The 25,286-nt window shown below is 36.5% G+C and overlaps 1 protein-coding gene across 8 annotated transcripts in view; it reads right to left on the bottom strand.

Annotated features, from left to right (window-relative positions):
* Nucleotides 1-25,286, bottom strand: part of LOC122712220 (monocarboxylate transporter 10-like) — a 125,928-nt gene that overhangs the window by 44,079 nt on the left and 56,563 nt on the right. For all 8 annotated transcript variants that reach the window (XR_006346292.1, XR_006346286.1, XR_006346287.1 and 5 more), the window contains 4 exons: nucleotides 23,114-23,597; nucleotides 21,504-21,669; nucleotides 13,172-13,294; nucleotides 12,837-13,004 (listed from right to left, as the gene is read on the bottom strand). Coding sequence is in view for 1 of the 8 variants with exons in the window: in XM_043931676.1 (XP_043787611.1) it covers nucleotides 12,837-13,004; nucleotides 13,172-13,294; nucleotides 21,504-21,669; nucleotides 23,114-23,284 (628 nt within the window). In the remaining 7 variants the exon portion in view is untranslated. The remainder of the gene's footprint in view (nucleotides 1-12,836; nucleotides 13,005-13,171; nucleotides 13,295-21,503; nucleotides 21,670-23,113; nucleotides 23,598-25,286) is intronic.

Here is a 25,286-nt window from a genome sequence, read left to right on the forward strand (position 1 = left end):
ATCGCTGACTGTTTTCATAGAATCCAAGAATTTAAAAAATTAATTAAATTCTATCGTATCTTGAAAAATTCTCTCTCTCTTCAAAAATCTATCGTAACGCTGTAAATTCATATTAATTAGACATAAATTCGAGACGAAGATTTGTTACAATTTTTAATAATTGTCCACAAATATTACGTATGTACTTTTATATTCTTTTATATTATAAATTCGCGTTTGATCTTCTATTTCCAGCATTTCTAATATTTCCTTTGTATAACCAGAGTTGTATTCTTGCAGACCAATATCCTTACAACATCTTTATTTTTAATTTTGCTTCTTTTCGAAATTTACTCCCCTGCCGATGAAATGATGAATTTTTAATTTCAATTCTCGACGATCGGCCAAAATAAACTCGCTAATATTTGCGTCGTTAGAAATTCTCTGGTGGGAGAGGGGAAGGAAACAACAAGGAAATTTTTCATCGTCGACAATTTCGAAAAAACGAGAAAACAGAGAGACGAGATTCGAAGAGCGAAGAGGAAAAAAAAAAAGTGACGCTTTCCTTCTCTCGTTTCCAGTAAACACAACGATTTTTAGATGCACCATCGGATTGAAAAACACAGGGAAATTCCGTTTAATGTTAATTAAATCGGTGCAGAGATCGCGCAGAGATTCGAACTATAAACTTGATTATTACTCCTGGATTAACGCGTGCCTCGTTTCTCCAATTTTCATATTTTATGCGCGCGAGAAAGGACTCAGTGACCAACTTCAGATTTGATTTTCAATTTACGACCGACGAGTCTCCTCTTCTATTTTTATCGAATATTTAACGAGCAACCTTTTCCCATCTCTTACAAACGATCCGCGTTGTGTAATTCGGAATGTTGTGGCGGAAGATTGATCGTCGATTGTTCCAATGATCCAGTAATACAATCAGAAATACAAGTTTTTTTTTTTTTTTATTTGAAAAATTTCGTTTGTTACGGAGTAAAACAGATTTGAAATAGATATAACGCGAATGCGAACGTAAAAATGATTCGTTTTAGGAAATTAGCTTTGAAATGAAAATACGTTCTTATTTATTTTGCGTAAGGATTGGTAATCTCTTGTCCGTTATTAAATCCTATTTAAGAAAAAAAGAAAGAAAAAAGAAGAAGTAAGACGCTCTGTGTGGAAAGAAGAAGGAGGGGGAGGAAAAAGGAGTCATAAAGAAGCGAAACTTTTCAGAAGTGGAGTAATAACGGAAGAAGCGTGGCAGGAGGTGCGGTGTAATCGATAGACGACGTTAGACAACGTTGTTAACTTGCAACAACACGAACACAAGTTTCCGCAAGAAGGAACGAAAGCGCGCTTCCGAAGTTTTTAATTTGTTATTAGAGGAAGCTGGAAACACAGCTTTTTTTTTTCTCTCCTCCTTCTTCTTGTTCCTTCTCAACGCCTTTCTTGTTCACATTCGCGCTTTATGGAAATAGCAGTTCCGGTGTTGGTAACGTAATTGGGTCGAAATTCTGGTTTAAATTATGGCTCTCGAGTTGTTGTGAGCCACGATTGTTCGAGGGGAATTTCAAATTGTACGAATTAAGTTAATTGTTCGATCGGAAGTTTTTCTCGAAATGAATCCAACGTGGCGTAATTTGTAACTTTCGCAGAAAATTTTTTCCCGAAATCTCATGTTCCGCGAAGATATGCAAAATATGCATTTTTACCTTCGTTCGTGCAATGATACGATCGCTATATCATAACGTGATTTTTCCAAAAATTTCAACTTTCCAAAAAAAAAAAAAGAAAAAAAAATACCCAACCCTTGTTCATCCAACGTGACTACGTTTTCATTATTCGAACGTAATTTTTTTACTTCGACAAAATTTCCCCAAATTTCAATCCTCCCCATAGAAATACAAAACCGATTCGATTTCGATTCGTTCGATCCCTTCGACCAATCACCGCGCCACCAACGGACGCAAACCTGGAAAATACCTCAAATTCGTTCGATCTTATTTCTTGTATCCCCTCACAGATGCAATATCGTCGTGAGGAGAACACGTTGCATCCCCTGGAAGCCCTCCAGTCTCATTGTGCTCCGTCCAATGTTTGATATTCGCCGAGTGACAGGAGCTGTATATGTAACCAACGACCAACGTAAGAAAGACGAAGCTTTAAGGATTTCTTTTCAGCCGCGGATACGCGTGCAACCCGGGATTCAAGGGGGATAGACCCAGTTTCCACGGCGCTTCTTCGTTCCATCCCTTTCGTTCGTCAAAATTAGGGGAACGTGTTTCGGTGGACTCTCGCTTGATAAATCGTTGGTTTGCCGGAAGCAGGATTTATGGTCGGTTTAGAAATGATTTTGCGGGGTTTCGTGGCCTTCAGCAGCTTACGGCCGAAGTTCACTGGGTCATTTGGCTCTACGTTGTTGAAACTTGTGCTCGCTACTGTTGCTTTAAATTTTTAAGATGAAATCGATTTATTTCGAGAATATGTACCATGATTCTTCGGGATAAAGAATGGTAAATGGGTAATAAAATGTTGCCAAACAAATTGAGAATACGTATATAAAGATAAAATAACGTTGTTCGGTCGAGAGAATGTAAGTAGACGATATCGAAATTGTTAATAATCGAGGATACGATTAAATAAATCGATATTGCCAATGAATATCCGGATTGTATAAACAAATCGAAAATTGAAGAAAGAAAGAGCGTGTCGAAAAATATAAACGAGGAAATAATCGAAAAAATAATCAATCAATACACAATGAAATTCGCTTCGCATATAAAAATTATCCAAACTCAATCATTCCTTCCTCAAATCTCAAATTCTCAAGAATCATAATCGTTCTCTTCTCTACAAAAAAGCGAACATCAAGTATCTGTAAAATTTCAAATCTCAAATATCAAAATTGAAGAATCGATATCGCCTCGAAATCAACGTAGCTCGATCCATTCGATCAGCATTCAACCGAAACACGAACAGACTTCGATCGCATCCTAACCGTCCATAATTTATCCGCGTAACTGCGTGCGGAAGCCACAATGCACGCGTGTCGATAATCGAATTCTCGTCCCCCATTGAATCGACGCGACACGGCGCGTTAGTTTCGCATCCTTGTAATAAGACGCCATTGTGCAACACGGGTTGGAAGGAAGAGATTTCTCGTTTATCGTCTTCGAGGAATATCAATGTCTCCGCTCGAACGGACAATGGACGGAAGGGATGAAACGGTGGGGATAGCTGTGCAACGCGTCGAGGTCGATCGAAACTTGTAAACCGCGCAATGAACGTGTATCTTTATCACGAGGTAACGCGATAAAGGGAAACGTGGAAGCTGGTTACCGAGTGGAAGATTGAATTTGCGGATCGGCAAGTTTATTGTGAAAATCATAGACGATGAAGGAGGTGGAAGTTTGTTGCGGTGGTTGGTTGGTTGGTTGGTTAGCTGATTGAGATAGCAGGGAAAGTTTTAGGGAAGCTTAGAGAATTCGCCTTTAAAGAAATTATAATCGTTATTATTGAATCTTCATTTTGACGATGCTTGTTAATCAATTTCTTATCCAATTTTTTAGAAAAATGATTAACGAACGAACTCGTTAAAAATTTAAGAGAGAATCTAAGAGAAAAAAATTCCAACAAGAACAAAAGAAAACTATCGAATTAATTTCTAATTCATTCAACATCGTGTATAATAATAAATAATTTAATTTCCCCGAAACGAAAATTTCAAAGGCTCCATTTCTATTCCGATACACGAGAGATCTCAACGTCACGTTTGTGGAAACGGAAACTCGCATGGATTCCCTTATTCAAAGGGGAAACAGAGAGTTGCGTATAACGTTGAAAGGAGCGAGGAACAAGGAGAAATCGAAGAAACTAAGCGTGCAGCTTATTAAAGGGTTTGAAACGCGGGCTCTCGAATAAGTTTTACCCCAGCATCCTTAATGACGTTCCATAGCTGGATGAATATCCCGATCGCGTGAACCGCATATTGGATCTTGGCACGTTCATTAAGGATGCAACGCACGGCATATCTCTACCTGCATATTGAACGTAAAGCATCGTGATTCGGCCAACGTCGCCTTCTTTTTCTGTTAAATTATAGCCACTGTGCGGTTTGCAGCGCACCACAGCGCTCTGGCGCCGTCCACGAGCGTAAAATTAATCAGACGTGTATACATAGAAATGTAATGTACAAAACTTTATCGATTCTTCCTTCCCTCCTTTATTTAGATTATTTATTTAGATTATCCTCCTCGCGTATTATTTATTTATTTTTTCGATAAAAAATATTTGTCGTATATTCAACAGATTTTCTTCGATACACGGTTGCTCGGGCTTGTTTGTGTTTTGCAGATACGACGGTAATGTGATCCGTGATTGGTTGTGTTCTTTAAGTTTTTTTTAATAATACGAAGCGGAAGAAATGAAAGGACATTTTGCAAAGGAAAATGTTGAATTCATCTCAGGAATCTCCGGTTAACCATACTTTTGTATAAATGATTTCGTAGTAAAATAATTGGATAATAAAAAAATTGTTACAATACTATGTAAATAATCAAGTTTTATTTTTCTTTTTCTCTATTAATTTTTGCCGAGAAAAATATTTCTGATAGTTATTATTATATCAGCGAATAAATTTTGATCTTTTCTATTTTGAATAATAGAAGAAATATTGATCGATGCTTTTGCTCGACATTAATATTTCTTGAATATCGCAATATTCAAATTTCATGGTAAATATAAATCTTATAACACTATTGCTCATCAACTGCAACCATTTCGGCTTTATACAGCCACTCAACAATTTATGAATTTCCATCTCCTTTATCTTTCAAAACAATCAACATCCATTCTCGGTAAACCTAACAACCCTTCGCACTCTCAAAGGTTACCACCACTCTCTACGCTAAATTTATAACAACCCCGTAACATCTAGCAACTTCCAGAGATACCAATTTAATTTAATCTAAAGTCGTAATTTGTCCATATTCGTCTTTTGCGATTCTCTATATTTTAATTTTAATTAAATCTTGCAATTAAATCTTGCAAATCCTTTAAATTAATTCAAAAAATTCATTCTCTCAAAATTTCCCTCTGATGAAAATGTTTAAACTAAATTATTGTTATTCCACGGTGAACAATTATTTCTCAAAAATACCCTATAAAAATTCTAAACCTATCTGTAACAAAATCTCAAAGAGCTCATTTTTGAGCTCATTTTACACAATTTTTCTTCAAACCCTATTTCTCTACAAAACTTTTTCATAAATTGCTCCGATATTTATATATTATTAGAAAGTTAAAAAGCATCGAACCAAAAATTCCAAAAAAAAAAAAAAAAAAAATAACGAAACTGAACGAAAAATCGAAGACAGTTTTCCAGAGAAGATTGAAAAGAGAAATCTCATTTTCTGTGCGACCAAGTGGAAATTGAATGTCGTAGCAAGAATGTCTGACTAGGATGAAAAACGAACAAAAATGGTATATATATATATATACATAAATAATAAACGCTCGACGTTTTCTTCCTCTAAGTGTCGACCGAATTGAATTTGTTAAACATTCGGGACGAGAGTATCTGAGAGTACACCGAAAAGGTGTACACAAGGATGATACGCGTGATTAAGTTTTGGATTAGAGGTTGGTAAATGTTTGAGATGAAAGAAGAGGAGATAGTATTTTGGAATAGAGTATCTTGGGACGAAGATCGTGGAAATGAGTAACATTGCACGATGATACACGAGACGAGCAAGAGATATATATATATATATATATATTCCATGGTTAAATTAGTGAACGAGATGGTTTTTGTTTAAAGATAGCCATGATTTCGCGCGTAATTTAATATTGGAATTTTTAAAAGGCAATAATTTGTAATTTGTTCACGTAAATATCAATTCTGAAAGAATTACGAAAGAAATTCCATGGGACACGATGTTATTATATTTCTTTCAAATATCCATTCATTTTTAAATTATCCCTGTTTTAAATTACCGCTCTATCCTCTTCTAAAAATTCCAACTTTCTCGAGTCAAAAAAAAAAAAAGAAAAAAGAAAAAAAAAAAGTCTTCCCGCATTCTCTTCAAAAATCCTTCATTCCACTCTCGCTGCTTTATCCAGCGAAAACATTTTCCCTCCTCGAACAAACACCCAGAAAAACGAGGAACAAAGAGAGTTGGGGAAAGAGAGAGTGGTTTATAACTAAAATGCACAACTGATTTCATTTCTAGCGCTATTTCTCATAAATTTGGAAAAATATTGTGCAAACTCGAGGTATTCTCGCGTCATAATTGGGAAAGGAACATCCCATATATGTATATTATAGAAGGACAACTTGATAATTCCATATATTTCATGATTTAGTAATTGAACTGCTTCGATATCTCTTAAAATTAAAATTAAAATTAAAAAAATTCTATAAATTAAAATTCTAATCCAATAATATTTCGTCAATTTCGAAATCACACATTTCCACATCCGTATATTTCATAAAATTCATTTCGATTAATATGATTTCCCAGTAATAACGTTCCTCAAGACTCGATCCAAGACTCTTATTTTCTAATTTTCTACAAATCGCTCACCCGATTTCCTCCCCATTCGTATTCGTACGAAGAAAGATGAGGAAAAGCCATTAATATGGGAAAAATATCGAGCGATATAAAAGGGATACGTGGGAACAATCGGTCATACTTTAATGAAAATTTGCAACTTGATTTTTCGCAACCAGGTCTCCATATATCGTGAATTACGTGGCGCCATTTTCGACGCGACGATACACGTGACCCCGTTTCGCCAAGATCCGCATAGAAAAGTGGGAATTTAAATGAATCTCGCATTGGAAAATCGTTCTCCCTCCTCCGGTTTTGTGATAAAGGGAAAATTGGAATTTTGAAATGAAAATTTTCGTTCCTATTTCGAGGAAATGTATGCGAATGTGTGTATATAATTCGAAATGTAAACCTGTTACAAATACAAATTCATAAATTTGTGTGAAAAGTTTATAAAAGAGAATATATTGCTCGATATTGTTCGACGTCGCTTGGAAATATTGTTTTGTTATTATATTGTTTTGTTTGTGTAATAGTTGTTAGAAGGAATGGTAAATAAAAAAAAAATTGTCTTCGAAAAAAGAAGATGAATAAGAATTAATACATAAATTACACGAATGTAAGAATTATTATTGTATTTTTATATTATTTATTTACTTTTATATCATTTTTCCAATCCTCGATTTAAAACCTTTAAACGTCATCGAAAATAGTTTAGTCCCTTTATATAAGAATTGTCAAAATCGAAACAAAATTATGATACGATGGACAAGAAGGAAATTTTTAGAAACTAACATTTCCGTTCCACCTCTTCGAATCGTCCATCATCAACCCCATTTCTCCAATAACTCTCCAACAACCAACAACAATCCCCCGGCAAAAATCTCGAAGATTTCGCTGAAACAAATAATTGCAACGTCTCTCTCTCCCCCTCCCCTCTCTTTAATCCACAAAACTACAGAAGCAAAAAGCGTCGGGAATCCGAGAAGAACCCTTTCGAAACGGAAAGAGACAAGAAAAGTCTCGTCGAGTCTTGGTTCCGCGGGATCGAGTGGAAAGTTAGACGAATTCTCGGCTTCGTCCCTCTTTGGAGAAAGTTGGGAAGAATGGAATACGAGGGGGAAGAGGGGGGGAAACGAGAGAAAAAGCAGGGATAAGGATTATGCGCGTTGACATTTTTCAGCCGCTGATGATTGATTCTATATTTATTATTAATATAGGCGACCTTTGCGACGCTCTGACGCTCGCGTTCGGGTTCAATTCTTTTTATTTCCCGCGTTTATTTTTTCTCGCGAGTGCGTTCCATCCACTGGTGACGTTGGACCTGTCGGCACGTGTTGGTTGAGAAGGGGAACAAGGTTGGAGGAAAAAGTTGAGGGATCAGAGATTTCTGTGCGGAGGGATAGAATACAAAGGTTGTGTAGCAACATGTAGGCGTTCTGCTTTTAATACCCGTTACCCTTTTCTTAAAAGGATGTCACGAGATTGTCGAGGATCTATCACGCGATTGTGATGGAAACGGAAGTAATTGCAACGATGAATTTTCTAAAAAAAAAATCTAAAAAATTAAACCTCTCCTTAAACCATCAACTAAATTACGACGAAAATAAAGATGTTTTCTGTCACAACAAAATATCAATATTAAAACAAAACCTTCATTGTTTTATATTCTTTGAATAATAACGTTCAAAAAAAGAAGAAATCGAAAAACGCAAGAATCCGAAATAAATATATCCTTGCAAACAAAAAAATCTCGAAGAGGCAAAAATAAAAGATGAAAAAAAAAAAAAAAAAGAAATCAAGGTCTTCTCCATACATACACAAAAAAAATTCACAAAGAACGTATTATCATCCGGGATCCCTTTTACACGTGCCACATAACGAAGCTCCATTCACTTCCGCGTGGTTTCTTCGAGGGGAGGGAAGGGAGGGAGTTGACTCGCGTCGAAAGATCGATACGAGGACACGAAGCGAGTTACGCGCGCTTCCACGTTCAATTTCAGAATCGGGAATATATTTATGCAAAACTTTCGCTTTTCATTAACTCACGAGATGATCGAGTTCTGTCTTCTTCATTTTTTATCCCCGATTGCCAAGGAAATTAAAGAATTTTTTAACTCAATTCTTAAAGACGAATCGAATGGATTGATTAAATTCAAATATAAATGTGGAAATTGAATTACTTGATAGGAACGGAAAATGTTAAATGTCGTTGGAAAAAAGGGAATTTTTAGTTGGAAAAAAATCGCAATTTATAACGCTTCGATGAGAAGTGATAAAAAATTCAAGTATTATCTGGAAATATAGAAATCTTTACTTAGAAATATTTACGACTAAAATTAAATTAAATATTGTATAATATATATACAATATAACGCGGTATCGTTTTATGTCGTATTTGAAAATTATATTTAAAGAAAAAGATTTCTTTCCTTTTCGATTAATCTTCTCATCGATTAACAGTTTTCGCCATCCCTTAAACTTCAATACAATATTAAACGCATCGATCAAAATTAACATCCAGTCGAATGAAATTTTCGCGCAATTCATCTCATCGATGACGTTTATTTCCAGGAATTATTTCTAGCCGGAAATGAAACGTAACTCAGGTGTAGAAACATTCATAGGAGAGAAGTTCATTCATAGCCGGGGCATTCATAAAACGTTCATTCGTCCGAGCGATACGAAGCCCGATTCTATTTGACTTTCGCACAATTTATGGCTTTCCAAGGCATAGCTTCCACGTGAGAGACGCGAGGAGTTAAGCAGCGAGGGTTAGATCTCGGTTAAACGACAAGTCACGTACTTGTCGAAGAAGCCGTAAATATTAGAAAATATTGCTCGAAGCTAACCATCCACTAACCGTTTCGATTTACTCGGGCTAAATTATATCCGAGATGACTATAAACAGATCGATCGAACTGCTTAAAATTTTCGAGAGAAAATAATAATCATAATTCGAGTGACAAGAAAAATATTTAACAAATATTTCGATCCTTTTCCAATTCTGTTCCGTACTTCTTCGAAAATAAAAAATACATTTCCAATATATATATTCTCCTTCTTCCTTATCCAAATCCAGCTCAACATATCGTACGAATCGGAATTCCATATTGACTCACACCATATGCTACGAAACAATCCATAGCCGCACGAAAGATTGATCGAATTGCTTAAAATTTTCGAGAAAAAATCTTCATAATAATCATAATTCGAGTGACAAGAAAAATATTTAGCAAATATTTCGATCCTTTTCCAATTCTGTTCCGTACTTTTTCGAAAATAAAAAATACATTTCCAATATATATTCCCCTTCTTCCTTATCCAAATCCAGCTCAACATATTATACGAATCGGAATTCCACACTTCCGGCTCACACTATATGCTACGAAACAATCCTCGAGCCACAGCCTCACGGAAGATTGATCGAGGCGGAGGCGTCACGTTGTATTAAGCGTCCGCCGGTGTGCATTGAAATATACCGTAATTTTTGCGGCGGCCATAAATTACCACGGATGCGGAAAACCACCGCTCGATAAATAATACCCGATCGATCGATCGATCGATCGATCCAACTTTTCAACCCTTGGCCGCCGCCTATCATGTACACCAGATAACTAAGTGGAGTAGGTCAACGGATAAGCCCGGCCGCCTTTATCTATCAACCCGTCGCCGACGCAATTTTCCCCACCACCGTCGAATCTTTTTTCTTTTCGAGCGTGGGGCCCCCTCGGCGACCGTTATTTCTCCGCCAACCCTTAAATAAACCTCGACCTATCGAGGGACTTCCGTATTTCACGTTGTCGTCGTCGGCCGGAAAAGAAGCTCCTTTCCTTCTCTCCCTTAGGTGATCTCGGCCTCTCGAAGTTTGTCAGGGGCCACTTTTTAACGACCGACCTTAATATCCCCTCTCCTCGACCCTCGGGGGTGGGATAGCAGCCAAAGGGAAGGGTTAATGGGTACATTATGCGGTAACAGCAGTTTAAATTGTGTAATACACGGCCTGGTTCGAGTTACGATTCCTCTTGGAGGGATATTTGTGCTGTGGGGAGGGGGTGGATGTTAATTAAGAAAAATAGGTTGAGTGGTTTAGGATAGGATAGAATAGAGCGAGCTAGTTAGTTGATTTTTAGATTAGATGGTTAATTAGAGGGGGGGGAGTTGCTATTTTTGGAAATAATTTGGAGGTGAAGAATTCGATGAATTCGAAGAATATTACTTCGATAATTTTTGCGAGATGGGAAGTGTAGGAAGTGAGAATTTTCTTGGATTTTTTTAAATGCGGTGGGGGAGAGGATAGATTCGAAAATTGATACTTTCGTTCATTTATGATACCTTCAAAAGCGAGGCAAGTTATAAAAGTTCAGATTCAGAATCGTTCTCACGTATTATTTCAAAAAATGTATAATATATATTTTGTAAACAATTCGACGAGCAAAACTGCAATAAAAGACACTTCCCTTCGAACAAAAGATGGAAACTTACGCGAAACGATCATCTTTCCTCGCCCGAACACCCGAACGAAACTTCCTCTCCAAACTATAAAATTCTCGACACCTTCAGTTCTCATCAACCTTCCTCGAAAAAACGAAAAAGAAAAAGAAGAAAAAAAAAAAAAAAGAAATTCCTTCGATCCACGTTCCACAAAAACGAACTACGAAATTCACCCCAAGTGTTCCCCTCTTTCCTCCTTGATTACCTCGAGACTTTCCCTCGGCAAGGAAGGAACAAGTGGGAAAGAATTATTTTAAATTCAACTCGGTTGTCATTATTAAATAAAAAAACGAAGAAGAGAGAGGGAGGATTCGGCGAGAGAATAAATCCTCCGCGGGAGGAGGTTTTCGTTTTTCGGTGGGGCGAGGAGGACTTACGTTTGAAATATTCGGAAGAAAGATCCTTTCTCGCCAGTGTTCGTTGGAGTAAGACACGCTCTCGAAATCCCTGGGGAAACGGGGGATCTCGGCCAATGGGACGACGGCTGCTTTTGTCTCGCGCTCCTGTCTCCGCCAAATAATTCATTCGCGAGACGACAAACGCGGTACACAGTTTACGATTCAGGGGAAAGAGGGGAATGATTCGATATATTTGAATTTGTTTTCAAATGGGATGAATTATATTCGCGCGAAATGGGGCGAAGCGAGGATGCAAAATGATTTCGTTGAGAAGAAGAAAAAGAAAATTATTTTCGTTTGAGATTTTGGAACGAGGTGGTATTTTAATTTTTCAAAAGTAGTGGTATACAGTTCCTTTCTAATTAAAAAGGTTTGAAAATCTCGAATGATCGTCTGAATCGGATTTACGGATGAAAATAAAAATTTTGATGCAAATAATCCGATTAAATGGAAACCGTGATGCAACGTTCAATAATACACATCTTCGAATTAAAAAACCATTTTCCACGTATATAACTTCGACGTATGTAATTAATTAACCAGTGAGGTATTGAACGAATGAAAAATCAATTTCGCCAATTGATTCCGCGATCGAAACCGAGAGGATATCGATTCGAGGGAAGGGAATGAAAATTTTATGCGATTAGGGAGGAATCAATCCCGCGAAGGGATAGCGCTTGTCACTGCGTATGAATCTTTGACGAGAAAGTAAGTAAATCGCGGTTCCCCGCTCGTTTGCTTCAAAGCAAATGCTCCTCCTCTCGCCGTGAGCTGGCTTACTTCTCGAAACCATTTTAATTATAAGTGTGCTTGCGTTTCAATTACAAGTGAAGTGCTCGTGCCCCATAAAAAAAGATGGAATAGTGGGGACGATTTGGGGTAAAAAAAAAAAAAAATAATAAAAAAAGGGTGAAAGAGTTTGAGTAGAGATTCTTCGCGCTAATTAGACTTATTTCTCCGCCCGTCGAGAGGGAAAGATTTGAAGGTTCAAGCGTCGTTGAAACGCGTTTCTCTTATCTCTTATTTCTTCGCAAAAAGTCAACGAGGGCAGCTATTGGATCGTAAAATAGACTTTTCTTTTTCTCTTTTTAATTTCTTCGATGATTAATCCTTTGCCTTACAATCTAGACGAGATAATTTTATTCAAAAATTATCCATTAAAACAAAATTAAAGAGAAAATATTCAGAATATTTTTGAATAAAGAATAAAATTAGATATCTTCTCGATTAAGCATTAGAAATCTAATATGTCGTTATAAGGCAAAGGAGTACATAATTCAAAGTACATAATTTTCTTCGAATGATTTCATCAATGATCAATATCAGAAAATTACGTACCATGTATTATCGCAGAGAGGAAAGGAGAAAAAAATCGCGAGTGGAGAAAGCGCGTAAAAACATATGAAAAACATACCAAGATCCATGAGATGTTCCTCGCCGAATCGTCTCACGGCGTGAACGTGAAGAAGCCCGAAAGCGAGCTGCATTCCGGTAGTGAGCAACAGGGCGAGGAACCCAGCTGCGCAGACCAACCACCCCCAGCCACCCTCTGGATAGAAATGCGTTCGCATACCGTCTATGCCTGAGGGGGAGAAGATTAGCCATCTTTATTATTATCCTTTCTCCTTCCGTTTATTGTCAACTTGTACTTTTCCACCATATCGAAATATTTGGATTTGGACGTATTTAACTGCGATTTATCACAATTATTGGGATCAAATTTTTTTTATCGAAGAAATATTCGTTTACCTGGACGACGAAAAGTTGGCACGCAACGATGAAGGCTTCTCAGATCACCGAGCACCCAATTGTTATTCCCCATCATGCCATCGTGCATACTCCCCTCCGTGTCCATATAACGCATTCGAGTATCTGTAAATCAAATAAGAAAAAGAAAAAATATTAAAATAAAGAAATAATCGATATGATGGATGAACGATGATAGAGATTTTTCCAACCCTTCGTCGTTTGGATGGAAAACAAGTAAGAAGAGCAGGCGCGGATTAACTCGTCGACGGATCAGCCACCTATGTTTTTACACGATTCGACGATATGTTTGCAGGATTTAATTACATCGGTGAACGGGTCGCAGATGTGACCCATCAATTCGCGTCCGTTTTTTATACTCCTACTTAAGCCGTATAAAGATAAAGATAACACACCGTTTTTCTGTAAATGCGTTGAGGACGCGAGATAAACGCTCGAATTGTTCGAATTTAAACTCTCGAACTTACGAGAGTTTAACGTTAATAAAAATTTAAGCAAGTACGAGTATGAGAAGAAAGATTTGCGTCTTGTTTTGCCTCTGATGTTAAACTCGAATTTATATTTAGAATTTGGATAAATATATATAGATATGGAATAATTAGCATTAAATCTTGGCGCCATATAATTGGCAGTGTTAAGCTCTGAAAATTAGCATTATCCATTTGTACGACCCCACGAGTGTCATTACCATACTCCGTGATCCTAGAGTTATCGCCATCTAGTCTTGTATTCGCGAAATTATCACCGGCGAATCCTATAAGCTTGAATAGTCGATTCCGGAATCCACGTCTTTAAATCTTCCAATTTATTAGCGCAATATTACCGTTTCAATCCTGTCGTCGTAAATTTCTAAAATTTACGACAATTATTGCTCCTTATTAATCCTTGTTAAAAAGAAAAATAATAAAATAAAAATAATAAAACGCATAATTTCATACTAAAAAAAAAAAAAAAAAAAAAAAAGTTTTATCGACTTTCGATGAGATATTTCCATTTTTCTCAAGCAATATTCAAAGAAAATTGAACACGAAAAAATGTATACGTCGAAAAATTAAAATTTTTAATCGAGTTAGTTATCAAATATTTCTGAATTTACTTTTCGTAATCGAGAAAATTTTCGAGCCGTTGTAAAATTGGTCGTGACCCGAAGAGAGCCGGAACCGGGTGTATCAACGAGGTTTCCGCCTGGCAACCACTGCCGCGTGCCACGGGGTCGGGGATGAAACGAGTTGAAAGAAATGAAGAGGAAAAAGAAGAGTCAAGGGGGTTAGATAAAAGTGCTCATGAAAAGGAGATGCCAGTTGCCATGGGGTGAGAACGAGGGACGGCAGACCTGTGGCCGAGGGTTCGAGAAAACGGATCGATGATTTTCAAACGAAGAAACACATTCGTGAAGAATCTTACGAGGCTTACAAGTTTGCTTCTCTTTAAGAGATCTCTTTGTAGTATTTTATAGCGTGAAGAAAGCATCATTAAAAGCTTCTTAATATTTATCGCGGAAATTGACAAGCACAAGAATAAATAACATCACAGATTAATATTACGAAAATACATTTAAAAAAGTAAGAGATGGATTCATGGCAGGAATTGAGTTGCAATTTTTTTCCAGTGGAAAATATTCACATACATTTTTTTAATCCCTCTTTTGTACTTTTTTTTTAATCGTCGTAAGAGCAATTCTGTATATCCATTTGTCCGTTTTATTCCGTTAGATCTGTGTTTCGATAAAAAAAAAAAGAAAAGAAAGAGAGAGACAGAGAGAGAGAGAGAGAGAGAGAGAGAGAGAGAGAGAGAGAGAGAGAGAGAGAGATTAGAAATATTTCAGAAAATATCTCTTGTAAAAATTGTTGTATCAAAAATCTGATAAATATTATATTCGGACAAATAGAAGCTGAATTCACAGGAGAAATCTAAAGAGAAATTTTTTTTATTTTTTTATTTTTATTTTTTTTTCGAATTACGTACATGTACGAGAACGACATCGTCGTAAATCGATATTTCCACAAACAATACAAAGAGTAAACAAAACTGTTACTTTAGACCATAGAATAAAAAGCCACAGAGAACAGAGTCGCGCAATTCGAATTTCCACCTATTTTTCGAAAACCAATTTTTCGATTCGTATGCGTGCTCACGTGAACATCATTTGTGAAGAGGTAAAAAAAAAAAAAAAAAAAGAAGAAAAACGAGAAAGAATGTAAAAAGGGGAATAAAAAGGAGAAGAAAAAAAACGAAGCAGCAGTCAGAACGAAAGCAAAGAGCGAATAAAAGAAACAAGGATCGGTGTGACACGTATTCTTAATTGTGCCACGACCCTTCGCGCCGCCATCGTTCTTTACCACTTCTTCTTCTTCCTTCTTCTTCTTCTTCTTCTTCCACCTTTCTCTTAATTACAACGGCCAAGTTTCCGCAAACAGCAAAAGTTCCCCGTAAAATTCGTCTTTACCGAGCTAATGAACTTTTAACCAATTTAAGGCAGAATTTTCACCGAGTCTCGCCGTTTGCATTTTTATTACCTTTTCCTCGTGGAAAATGATCCTTTCCCGAAGAACCACCGAGAAACCTTTTCCACGGTGTGAAAACAAGAGGAGAAATAACGGAGTTGTCGTTCGAGTTATTTCATCGGTGCTTCGCTTTGCTCGAAAAACAAATTTAAAATTTATGCATCCGTTTTTTTTTTCTTTTTGAGGGATTATAAAAAGGATAAGAGGTGTTGTGACTGAATTATCAATTCACTTTTCTCATGGATTCTCAGGATATATGAAGTATCATATATCCTGAATTTTAAACTTTATCATAAATCTCGATATAACGATTCCAAAAAATATAATTTCTACACTCTGTCGAATATTTATATTATTACGCGTAGGAAAGTATGTAAAAACTCATTACAATTCTAATATTTCTTTCGCTATCATTAAAAATACAATTTCTAAAATGCGAACTCGAACTAAAAATCGAACAACCAGAAGAAAATTAGGGTGCCTCTCGTCATTCTTTCGCCTCTCGATTTTAAAAATCTCTCCCTCCGTTGAAACTACGTATATCAAAAGAACGATAACTTGATATTTCCCTTCGATTTATTTCCTTTCGACGAAATCCTTTCTCCCTATCCTCCTTTCCAACTTCTGCCGTCAATTTATCGACACTGCTCTCGATTTTCCTCGCGGAAGTCTCATTAACACGAGATCTGGCGCGACGAGGAAGAAAGAATACGCGAAAAGGAAATTTTTCCCCTCCCTTGATGGGCACAATGGGCGGGGATAGGTCAAAGGAACGAAATATTCTTAATTACCCGCGAAACTAATTACCAAGGAGATAAGGAGCGTTGGAGAGGAGCTCGAGAAATGATGGGGTTGAAAAATGGAGGAAGGGGAGAGGACCATTGCGTCAAAAAGGGGTCGGTTGGAAAAATCATCCTCCAAGATCTGCTAGTCGTAACTTATTTTGCTTTGATGCAAAAATAACGAGACCCGCCACCCGAGTGTGAATTTCGTGATTTTATAGCCCTCCTCTTCCCCCTTTTTTTTCCAAGGTGAAAAATATGGATACGAAGAATTACGTTTCATGCGGTGAGACGGCTCGTTTAATTTTTCAAAAAGAGGGTTCCTCCCTCTTCCTTTTTCTGGAGGAATATCAAATATCTCGCAACGGATGGTGTAAGTAGCGTTGGAGATCGGATGGAGATTAAGGTATGATTGATGGAAAATGGAGAAATTGGAGAGTTGTTTTATTGAAAGAGATAAAACGGTTCTTTTGACTCTTCTCGATAATTTTCTCGATACCTGTGTATGAGATAAATTAATTGGGAGATCTTGAAATGGTGTAAATAGCGCGAACGAGATATTTCGCTTGGTCTCAGATTGGTTTCGAGATATCGGCGATTAGATCGAGGTTTAATTAAATTGCAAAGGATTTGTAAAAGAGATTTTTGGATATGGGAGCGATTATCACGAATATGTTATTTCATACGTTCAAATATTGGCACATTATCTCTATCGATTAAACGTGTAATTAAATATGACACTCGGAAATTAATTTATTTGAATCAGATTCGAATTATATTCGCGAAATTTGCATTTGTAAAATCGGGTATTCGCGCGTGAATATCTCTTGTAATTTATAAGATGATATGATATTCCGGATATTTCAACAAATCGTTTTCGCAATTTCCAAAATCATCTATTTTAAATAGAATAAATAAAACCAATTTCTACGAATACTTATATATATATATATATATAAGTATAATAGTATAAAGTAAATATATATTATATATTATATTTATATATATATAAAATAACGTTGATTTCGCTTTATAAAAAAAAAGTTATTGGCCTTTCGACGGGTTTAAACAAGTTTTCGAAATGGATTCCGTTTAGGAAACCGCAATATCCACCGGTTCGATTCCGCGATAAAGTCGCAAAATACTGAGCCTGGGTTACGGAGAAAACCCAGCAACCAGTATTTCCGTTTTCATTTCGTGGCGCATCCGTGGCGTAACGAAGAAAAACAGGCGTCCCGATCGAAGCCACCGTTTGAAATATGTACGCCCTTGACGGGATATTTGTCAAAAATCGATCGGCAACGAGGACGAAGGGACAAACACGCGTCTCGTTGGAGACGTTGGAACGGAAAAGCCCGCAACGTTGAAAGATGAATCGGAGGATGATTTAGCTGTTCCAGAGTGGCTTTCGAGATTGAAACGTCGCTACGAAACGATAACCGGAATCGTTCCATTTCCGGGATAATTATTTTTCGAAAGACGAACGTAAGCACGATTATCTTGGGCAAATTGTGCGACAATTTAACTGATTTAACTTTGTAATCGATGCAATGTTATTCTTATTTTTCTGAAGATATAAAAATCGATTGTTATCGGGATCCTTCTTGAATTTAACGGTGCAATTGTATAACGTGATCAGACAGTATAATATAACGAAAATGAAGATTTTAAAACGGAAATTTGTCTCAACGATTGGTTGGCTTACACTTGTACTTTGTTCGAATCTAATCCACTGGTTTAATCCGCTTCTCCAACCATAACCAACCCGCGCTACTTATCCGAATACCACAGCCACTTGTCTGGCCAAATCGACCTACTCTACCTGTCTCCTCATAATTGCTCTACTCTACTTGGTTGGCCATAGACGCTCTGTTCTACGTACGGTTTGTAACTTATTCTGTGTTCGAGCACTACTTGTCTATCCTCCTCGAACATCATTTTCTATATCCCAAAAAATTGTGCAACTACGCTTCGTGCAAATTGAACGAAATATATTTCAAAATTGAACGAAGTAATCTAAAAAATCCATAGCGCTTCCACGAAAACGCATTACACATTACCATCCTCCTCCGTATTCCGCAATGCAATTAAAAAAAAAGAGAGGAAGGATAAATCGGATTATCGAGAAACAGAGAGGGGTGGAGAGAATAAACGAAACGATCGGCCACGAAAATGGGAAAGGCTAAATGGTGGATCGGTAAATCGAGCGAAAAATCGGAAAGTTTTCCTCGTATCGTGGAGGATATTTCGAGCACACGGCCTCATCTACATAATACAAACGAACGATACGCGGATATTGATTCGAGATCGATTCCCACGGCCGGCTGGCCACAGGGGGATGCCAGTGCAAATACGGACCGGTTTATCCAGGTGCAAGTGTTTATCGCGTAACGCGAATTTATCGTGAAAATTGTGACTCGTGGTGAGCCTCGAACCTTGTAAATGACATTAACGGGAGATTAACACGCGAGTCGAACAACGGAAACGGCGAAGTTTTTTATCATCGAGATGGTAAAATCGTGGTGTGGGTGAACTTTTTCTTCGCTCATTTTTCGATTTTTTTCCACTTCTCCTCCCTTTCTTTCTTCTTTTTCTTTCTCTCTATTCGGTTTCTTCGTTTCGAAATTTTTCCAAACGATTCCATCGTATCGCGCGAATGTCAACTTGTTCAATTGTTTCCCTTTCTTCTAGTTGATCACGAAATACTCTCTGTGGGATATTTTTCATTAGAACGTGATTCTGTTATCCGATGATGGAAATATATCCGTAGAATTTCGTTTCTATTCTTTCCTACGAAGAAGAGAAAACGACGCGTCGTGGAATTTTAACACCTTCCATCCGACTTTTAGATCACTTATGAATAAATTAAAGTGCTGAAATTCTATCGAACTACGAAACATTTTCTTGGAAAATATTAATGAATGTTATTTTGTTAATTTGTATCCTCAAAGAAAAAACGTTTTCTCTATATTATTCATCTCTTTGCCTCGTTAAAGAGAAAAATTGATTGATTCTCTTTAGCCGCTAGATTAAACTCGAGAAAGAGCAGTATCGCGCCAAAATTTTGTTAAATCGGAACGAGAAAAGAGAAACGAGCAATATCGGGGAATCAGAGGTAATGGTGAGTGCAATTATTACTCCAATTCCAATAATTTATTCGAATGGAAATCATGAGACTGTAATGGAAGAAAACGCATCGAGAGACAACACTTCACGAGCACAACATTTCCGAAAGAAGATTACGAGTAGAACAGATGCTGTTCTCGTTATAGAGGCAACGAAATCTAAAATCAGCCGACCGATATATCTGCCCTGCTATCCGATTTATCTAAACTTAATTTCGCCCGAATTGCTCCGGCACCGGGTAAACGAGGCTATTGCTGTTAGTTTATAGAGCGGATATTACTGGATAGTACTTTACGTTTCGATGATAGAAAAGAGAAATGAAGAAATGAAGAAATGAAGAAACTAAACTCCTTTCGTTTCTCGATAGTGAATCTATTCTAACGTACCTTTGAAATCTATCTATTCTGAATAATATTAGTTTTTTGATCAACGAAATTAATGAATGCCAAAAAAGAGAGAAGAAGAGTGATGAAATTTAATTTTAAATATCAAATCTAATTTTGAATTACGCGTAAGATTAAAATTATAGAAAACTGCTATCGGCTAAAAAGATTCAAAGTTTTTTCTTTTATTCACCAGTTTTTGACTGTTCACAAATGAGGCTTTATCGCAGGATATTAAATATTAAAAAATATCTTAAAAGGGAAGTAAGGAAAAATCGTTGTTCGTGCAAATTAAAAATTATTCTTGAAATATTACAAGTATCTCTTTGTGATATTTACGATGATTTATAACCTGCTTTTTCTCATTACCTCCCTCTTAATATCCATTTGCTGTTGAATATTGAACGTAATCTCTAAAGTTGACGGAAACGGATTAGGCTGGTGCCACAGCAAGCAATGACGCAAGAACGAAAACAACGAAGCACCGAAGATTATGAGCAAGTTTACCTCGCGGATGGTGTCGTTCTTGTAGCGAGTTTACGAGAAAACTTGCGCAATCTGGCTGAATGATGCCCTCGAGAAATCAAATGGAATGCAAAATGTGTTAAATTAAACTTCTTTCTTGTCAAGAAAATAAGTGAAAATATTTTATATATCGTTTCATTGGACAGGATTTTGTTCGAGGAAAATGCTACTTGTTCCACCGTATATCGTGTTTAGTATCGTGTGTATGTATGTATCTATGTGTGTGTGTATGTATGTATCTATGTGTGTGTGTATGTGTGTTACACTCCTACTAAAGTATGATAAAGATCAGTATAAACGTAATTACGGTAGTTGGAACATTGCGAAATGCGAAAACGAAAGTACTTAACCATAAAATTTGCCATAACAAGATCAGAGGAGATATGCTGGGGATTCAAATTCATAATATTTACTAATGATAATTTTAATATCTTGGGACTCGAGATGATAATGAACAGATTATAAAACTCTATTAGCGTGTTTTAAGATCGTAAAATTTAATAGAAATAATTTCTCTGTCGTGGAATTAAAGCTTGTAAGGCCGGATAGCGATATTTTAGAAGTCTTTATAAACCGTAATAACGTAATCCTCGAAGCCTTGAAACTCGATAACAGAAAATTCTTTGAAGTCTTTGAACTCGGTAATGAAGACCCCGGAATCTCTGATTTTAATGTTGTCGAACCCGAATTTTCAATAGCTATCGTAATATCTATTAAAAATTGTTTTGTACACAAATGTGAATAACGAATTGGCTGCTATAAAATTGGCTATTACAAAAATGAATCGTGATTTGAAAAGGATTCGTTTTATCTATTATCGTTAAAAATATTTCTTACGTTTACGAATAACACGAAAATTTTCCACGATCACGATCATTCAACATAACGTTTTTCTTCTAAAATTTCAAAGTTTCTAAAAAACTGAAATTTCTAAATCAAAAAACTTGAAAGATCGAGAAGTGACATCGAAAAAAGAAATGACGTTTCGACTCACCACCGTGATAAGAATTGCCCCGATGAGGAGTGTACACGCCATTCCTTGGCTCAGGGCAGTGACTCGGCGTGTAATACTGCATGGGGTGATGAACGTAATTGCTCGGGGTGCTCGGCACGTGTATTGGATGGCAGTGCATGCATCTTCGCGGTGTCTCCGGCATACCCTGAAGAAAAAGAAAACGTCTGCAGTGCATCGAGGAAAGTAGAATCCATGATAAATTGCGACGATCGACGGCGCATCTTGGAAATTAAACGTCGTTGGATATCCACTGACGGGGGTGAAAATGTCGCGAGCGCGGAATACCGATTAAGCGAGGAACGTTGCTGCCAATTCTAGTAAAATGATCGACGATTTCCACTCGAGAGCTTAATGTTCGACGAACATCGACTTTTCGATCGATAATCGAATCAATGTACCATACGAATCCCATTAGAACGAGATTTATCTATTGATTCATCATAGTTTGTTTTATCGACGCACAAAATTATCCATGCTACTTTTTTCTACCCAATGTAATAATTTCTCAAAATTTCTCTAAATGAATGTATCGTTTACAGAAATAAAAGTTTAATCTCTAACTATCGACACTCGAAGATTTATCCGAATTAATTAAGGCACAAAATTGATCATGAAACTATTAGTGTTTAATGTACGTAAAAGAAATATAAAAAAAAACAAATAGAATATAAATATAGACAAACAACTTCTCGTTCATTATCGATTTCCAACAGGTCGATACAAACTTAATCCACGATTCATCGAACGATCCCATCTATCGAAATAAAAGTTTAATCTAATCTAACCTACACGAAGAATTATCCGAATTAATTAGGGGATGAATTCGTCATGAAACTATTATTTCAGAAATATAAAAAAAATAAAATAGAATATAAATATAGACAACTTCTCGTTCATTATCGATTTCCAACAGATCGATACAAACTTAATCCACGATTCGTCGAACGATCCCATCTATCGAAATAAAAGTTTAATCTAATCTAACCTACACGAAGAATTATCCGAATTAATTAGGGGATAAATTCGTCATGAAACTATTATTTAAGAAATATAAAGAAAAATAAAATAGAATATAAATATAGACAAACAACTTCTCGTTCATTATCAATTTCCAACAGATACAAACTTAATCTACGATTCATCAAACGATCCCATCTATCGAAATAAAAGTTTAATCTAATCTAACCTACACGAAGAATTATCCGAATTAATTAAGGGATAAATTCGTCATGAAACTATTATTTAAGAAATATAAAAAAAATAAAATAGAATATAAATATAGACAAACAACTTCTCGTTCATTATCGATTTCCAACAGGTCGATACAAACTTAATCCACGATTCGTCGAACGATCTCATCATTATATAGAAATAGAAGTTTAATCTAATCTAGCTACGAAGAATTATCCGAATTAATTAGAGCATCATGAAACGATTATATGGATAAATATAGACAAAGAAAAACCAGCTTCTCGTTCGTTATCGATTCCCAACGTTATCGATCGACAAACTGGACGATTGATCCACACGATTCCTCGAACGACCATCGATCCGCAAGATCATAAAAGCAAACTCCTATTTTTTAATACCTGCATAGAATGCTGGGATCGCAGGGACCTTATCGAGCCTGCAGGGTGAAGGGAGGGCACGCTGCCGCCGAAGTTGATCCCGGAATTCCTACACCCGCCAGGGGTGGACCAACCCCCGCGCACGCTGGCCGAAGTCCACCCCATCGTGCTGCCGCAATCGTCGACCAGCATTTTCACAGCGGACCTAGCATCTCATTGATCCTCTCTCGCCGTCTCGATGATCCGGAATTCCTTTTGATCCACCCGCTCTGTGCTCCACCGCCGCCGCTCTCTCGAGCTTCCCTCCTCCACCTCCTCCTCCTCCTATCTCCAAGATTATTCCTCGATGTTATATATCCTCGAAGTTAATCCCTGATAATTGCTGTCGATTCCACGGACGCTTGGAGGATATTGAAAATCGTCGAGGCACGATGATTCTATGATCCCTCCTCGCGAGAGTCATCTTTCGACGATGGGTTGGGCTCGAAACGATCCGGGCACGGATCTGCGAGAACAGAAAAATATAAGATGAGAGCTGGGAAGGTAGATGGCAGTCGATTAGAGAACTGTAATTAAGAGAGGGGAGAGGATGGTGGAACCGCGTGAGAGATAACGGTAAATGGAGGGACGGTGGACGGGATTAAAACTGTATTTTCTCGATGAGGATTCCGCTGGAACGACGACGAGAGATAAGGGATGATTCCGCGATGTTTTCCTTTTTGCTGCATCGTCGAGCTTTTCGAGGAGTGATTAAAATTGTCCCCTATAATTATAGGATGAACGGGGTGTTTAACCCTTTTGCGGTTACGAGAAAGAGATATAATCTCGGGTATAATGAAAGGAGTAAGATTTATTTTATCTATAACATTTATGATATTGCCGCGTTAATATGATTCAAGAAATGTTCGGTCGAGTTCAAATTTAAATCAGAATATATAAATCTATTGATCGTTACGATATTCTTAATTTTGAGGTATCAAAAGTATCTAAGATTAAGAGTATTGATGTAAAGACTGAAAGAAGAAAATTAAAAAAAATATTACGCAATATAATTTGATAAATTAGAATAAGAAACAGTGGACGATAGTTTTTACTAGTGAATATGGATTAATAAATGATTACGAGACACGAGAAATTACTTTACTGGAAACAGAAAAAAAACACATTTCTCTGCCTCAATAATCTCGAATACACGTATCATCGCGATTTATATTGTGCGCGTATGCCATAATAAGAATTAATCCGCGATTAATTCCGTGTACCGTGTAAATAATCTCAGCCGACTGTGAAGCGAATGTCGTGGGGGAGAGGGGAAAAAAAAAAAAAAAATAATACTACCGGTTCGGTCTATGGAACCGCGAATAAAACAGTCCGAAACGAGTTTTCTAGGGGTCTAGAAGCGAAACGATCCGTGAGCCAGAGAATATTGTTGACGTATAAAAAAAAAAAAATTTAACTCGCTTCATATGCATAAATAAACGGAACCATGGAAATGGATTCATGGTTCGACTTGTCCGTTTTCCGCTTGTAAAATTTATCACGAAATCGTTCCGCTTATATGTCCACGCAAAATTTCGCGAATATTCGTATGACGTCAGGAATGAGATTTATCTGAATCTCTGCGAAAATATTATAGTTTTTATATTCGTCCATTTGGGTATGTGTATGTGTGTGTGTATGTGTGTGTTCAAAAAGAAAACAAAGTGTTAGAAAAACAGAGATTTATGTATTTCTTTTGTGGTAAAATTTTGAATATTGAAAACCGAATGGAGATTTTTTTTTTTTTTTGTAAGTTAATAGGATAATAATCGTAACGTTTTATCATTGAATTATGCGTGAAAATTTTATAAAAATTTTCGTAGAAATATACATGTTGAAATTTAGATTAAATAAATTTTGTAACGTGTTTAAAATGATAAATATTATTTTTAGAAGCATGTTTCAATTTTGCAAATTTTAATGTTATATAATCTATTTGCGCGATATTATCTCATTTGAATTAATAAATTAATAGCTGATACGAAATTTTAACCAAAATTACATCTCCATTCTGCAAGATAGAGAAGGAAAGAGGAATGCAAAAATTATATATCGCATGATACAATTTGCAAAATTGTTTAAAATTGCCTGATAATTTTTTAAATAAATTTTACAACATATTTTACTTTATTTCCTATATTGATATTTTCAAAAA

Source organism: Apis laboriosa, unplaced genomic scaffold (assembly GCF_014066325.1).
Source record: "Apis laboriosa isolate Shangri-la unplaced genomic scaffold, ASM1406632v1 scaffold1_cov151, whole genome shotgun sequence".
NCBI lineage: Eukaryota > Metazoa > Arthropoda > Insecta > Hymenoptera > Apidae > Apis > Apis laboriosa.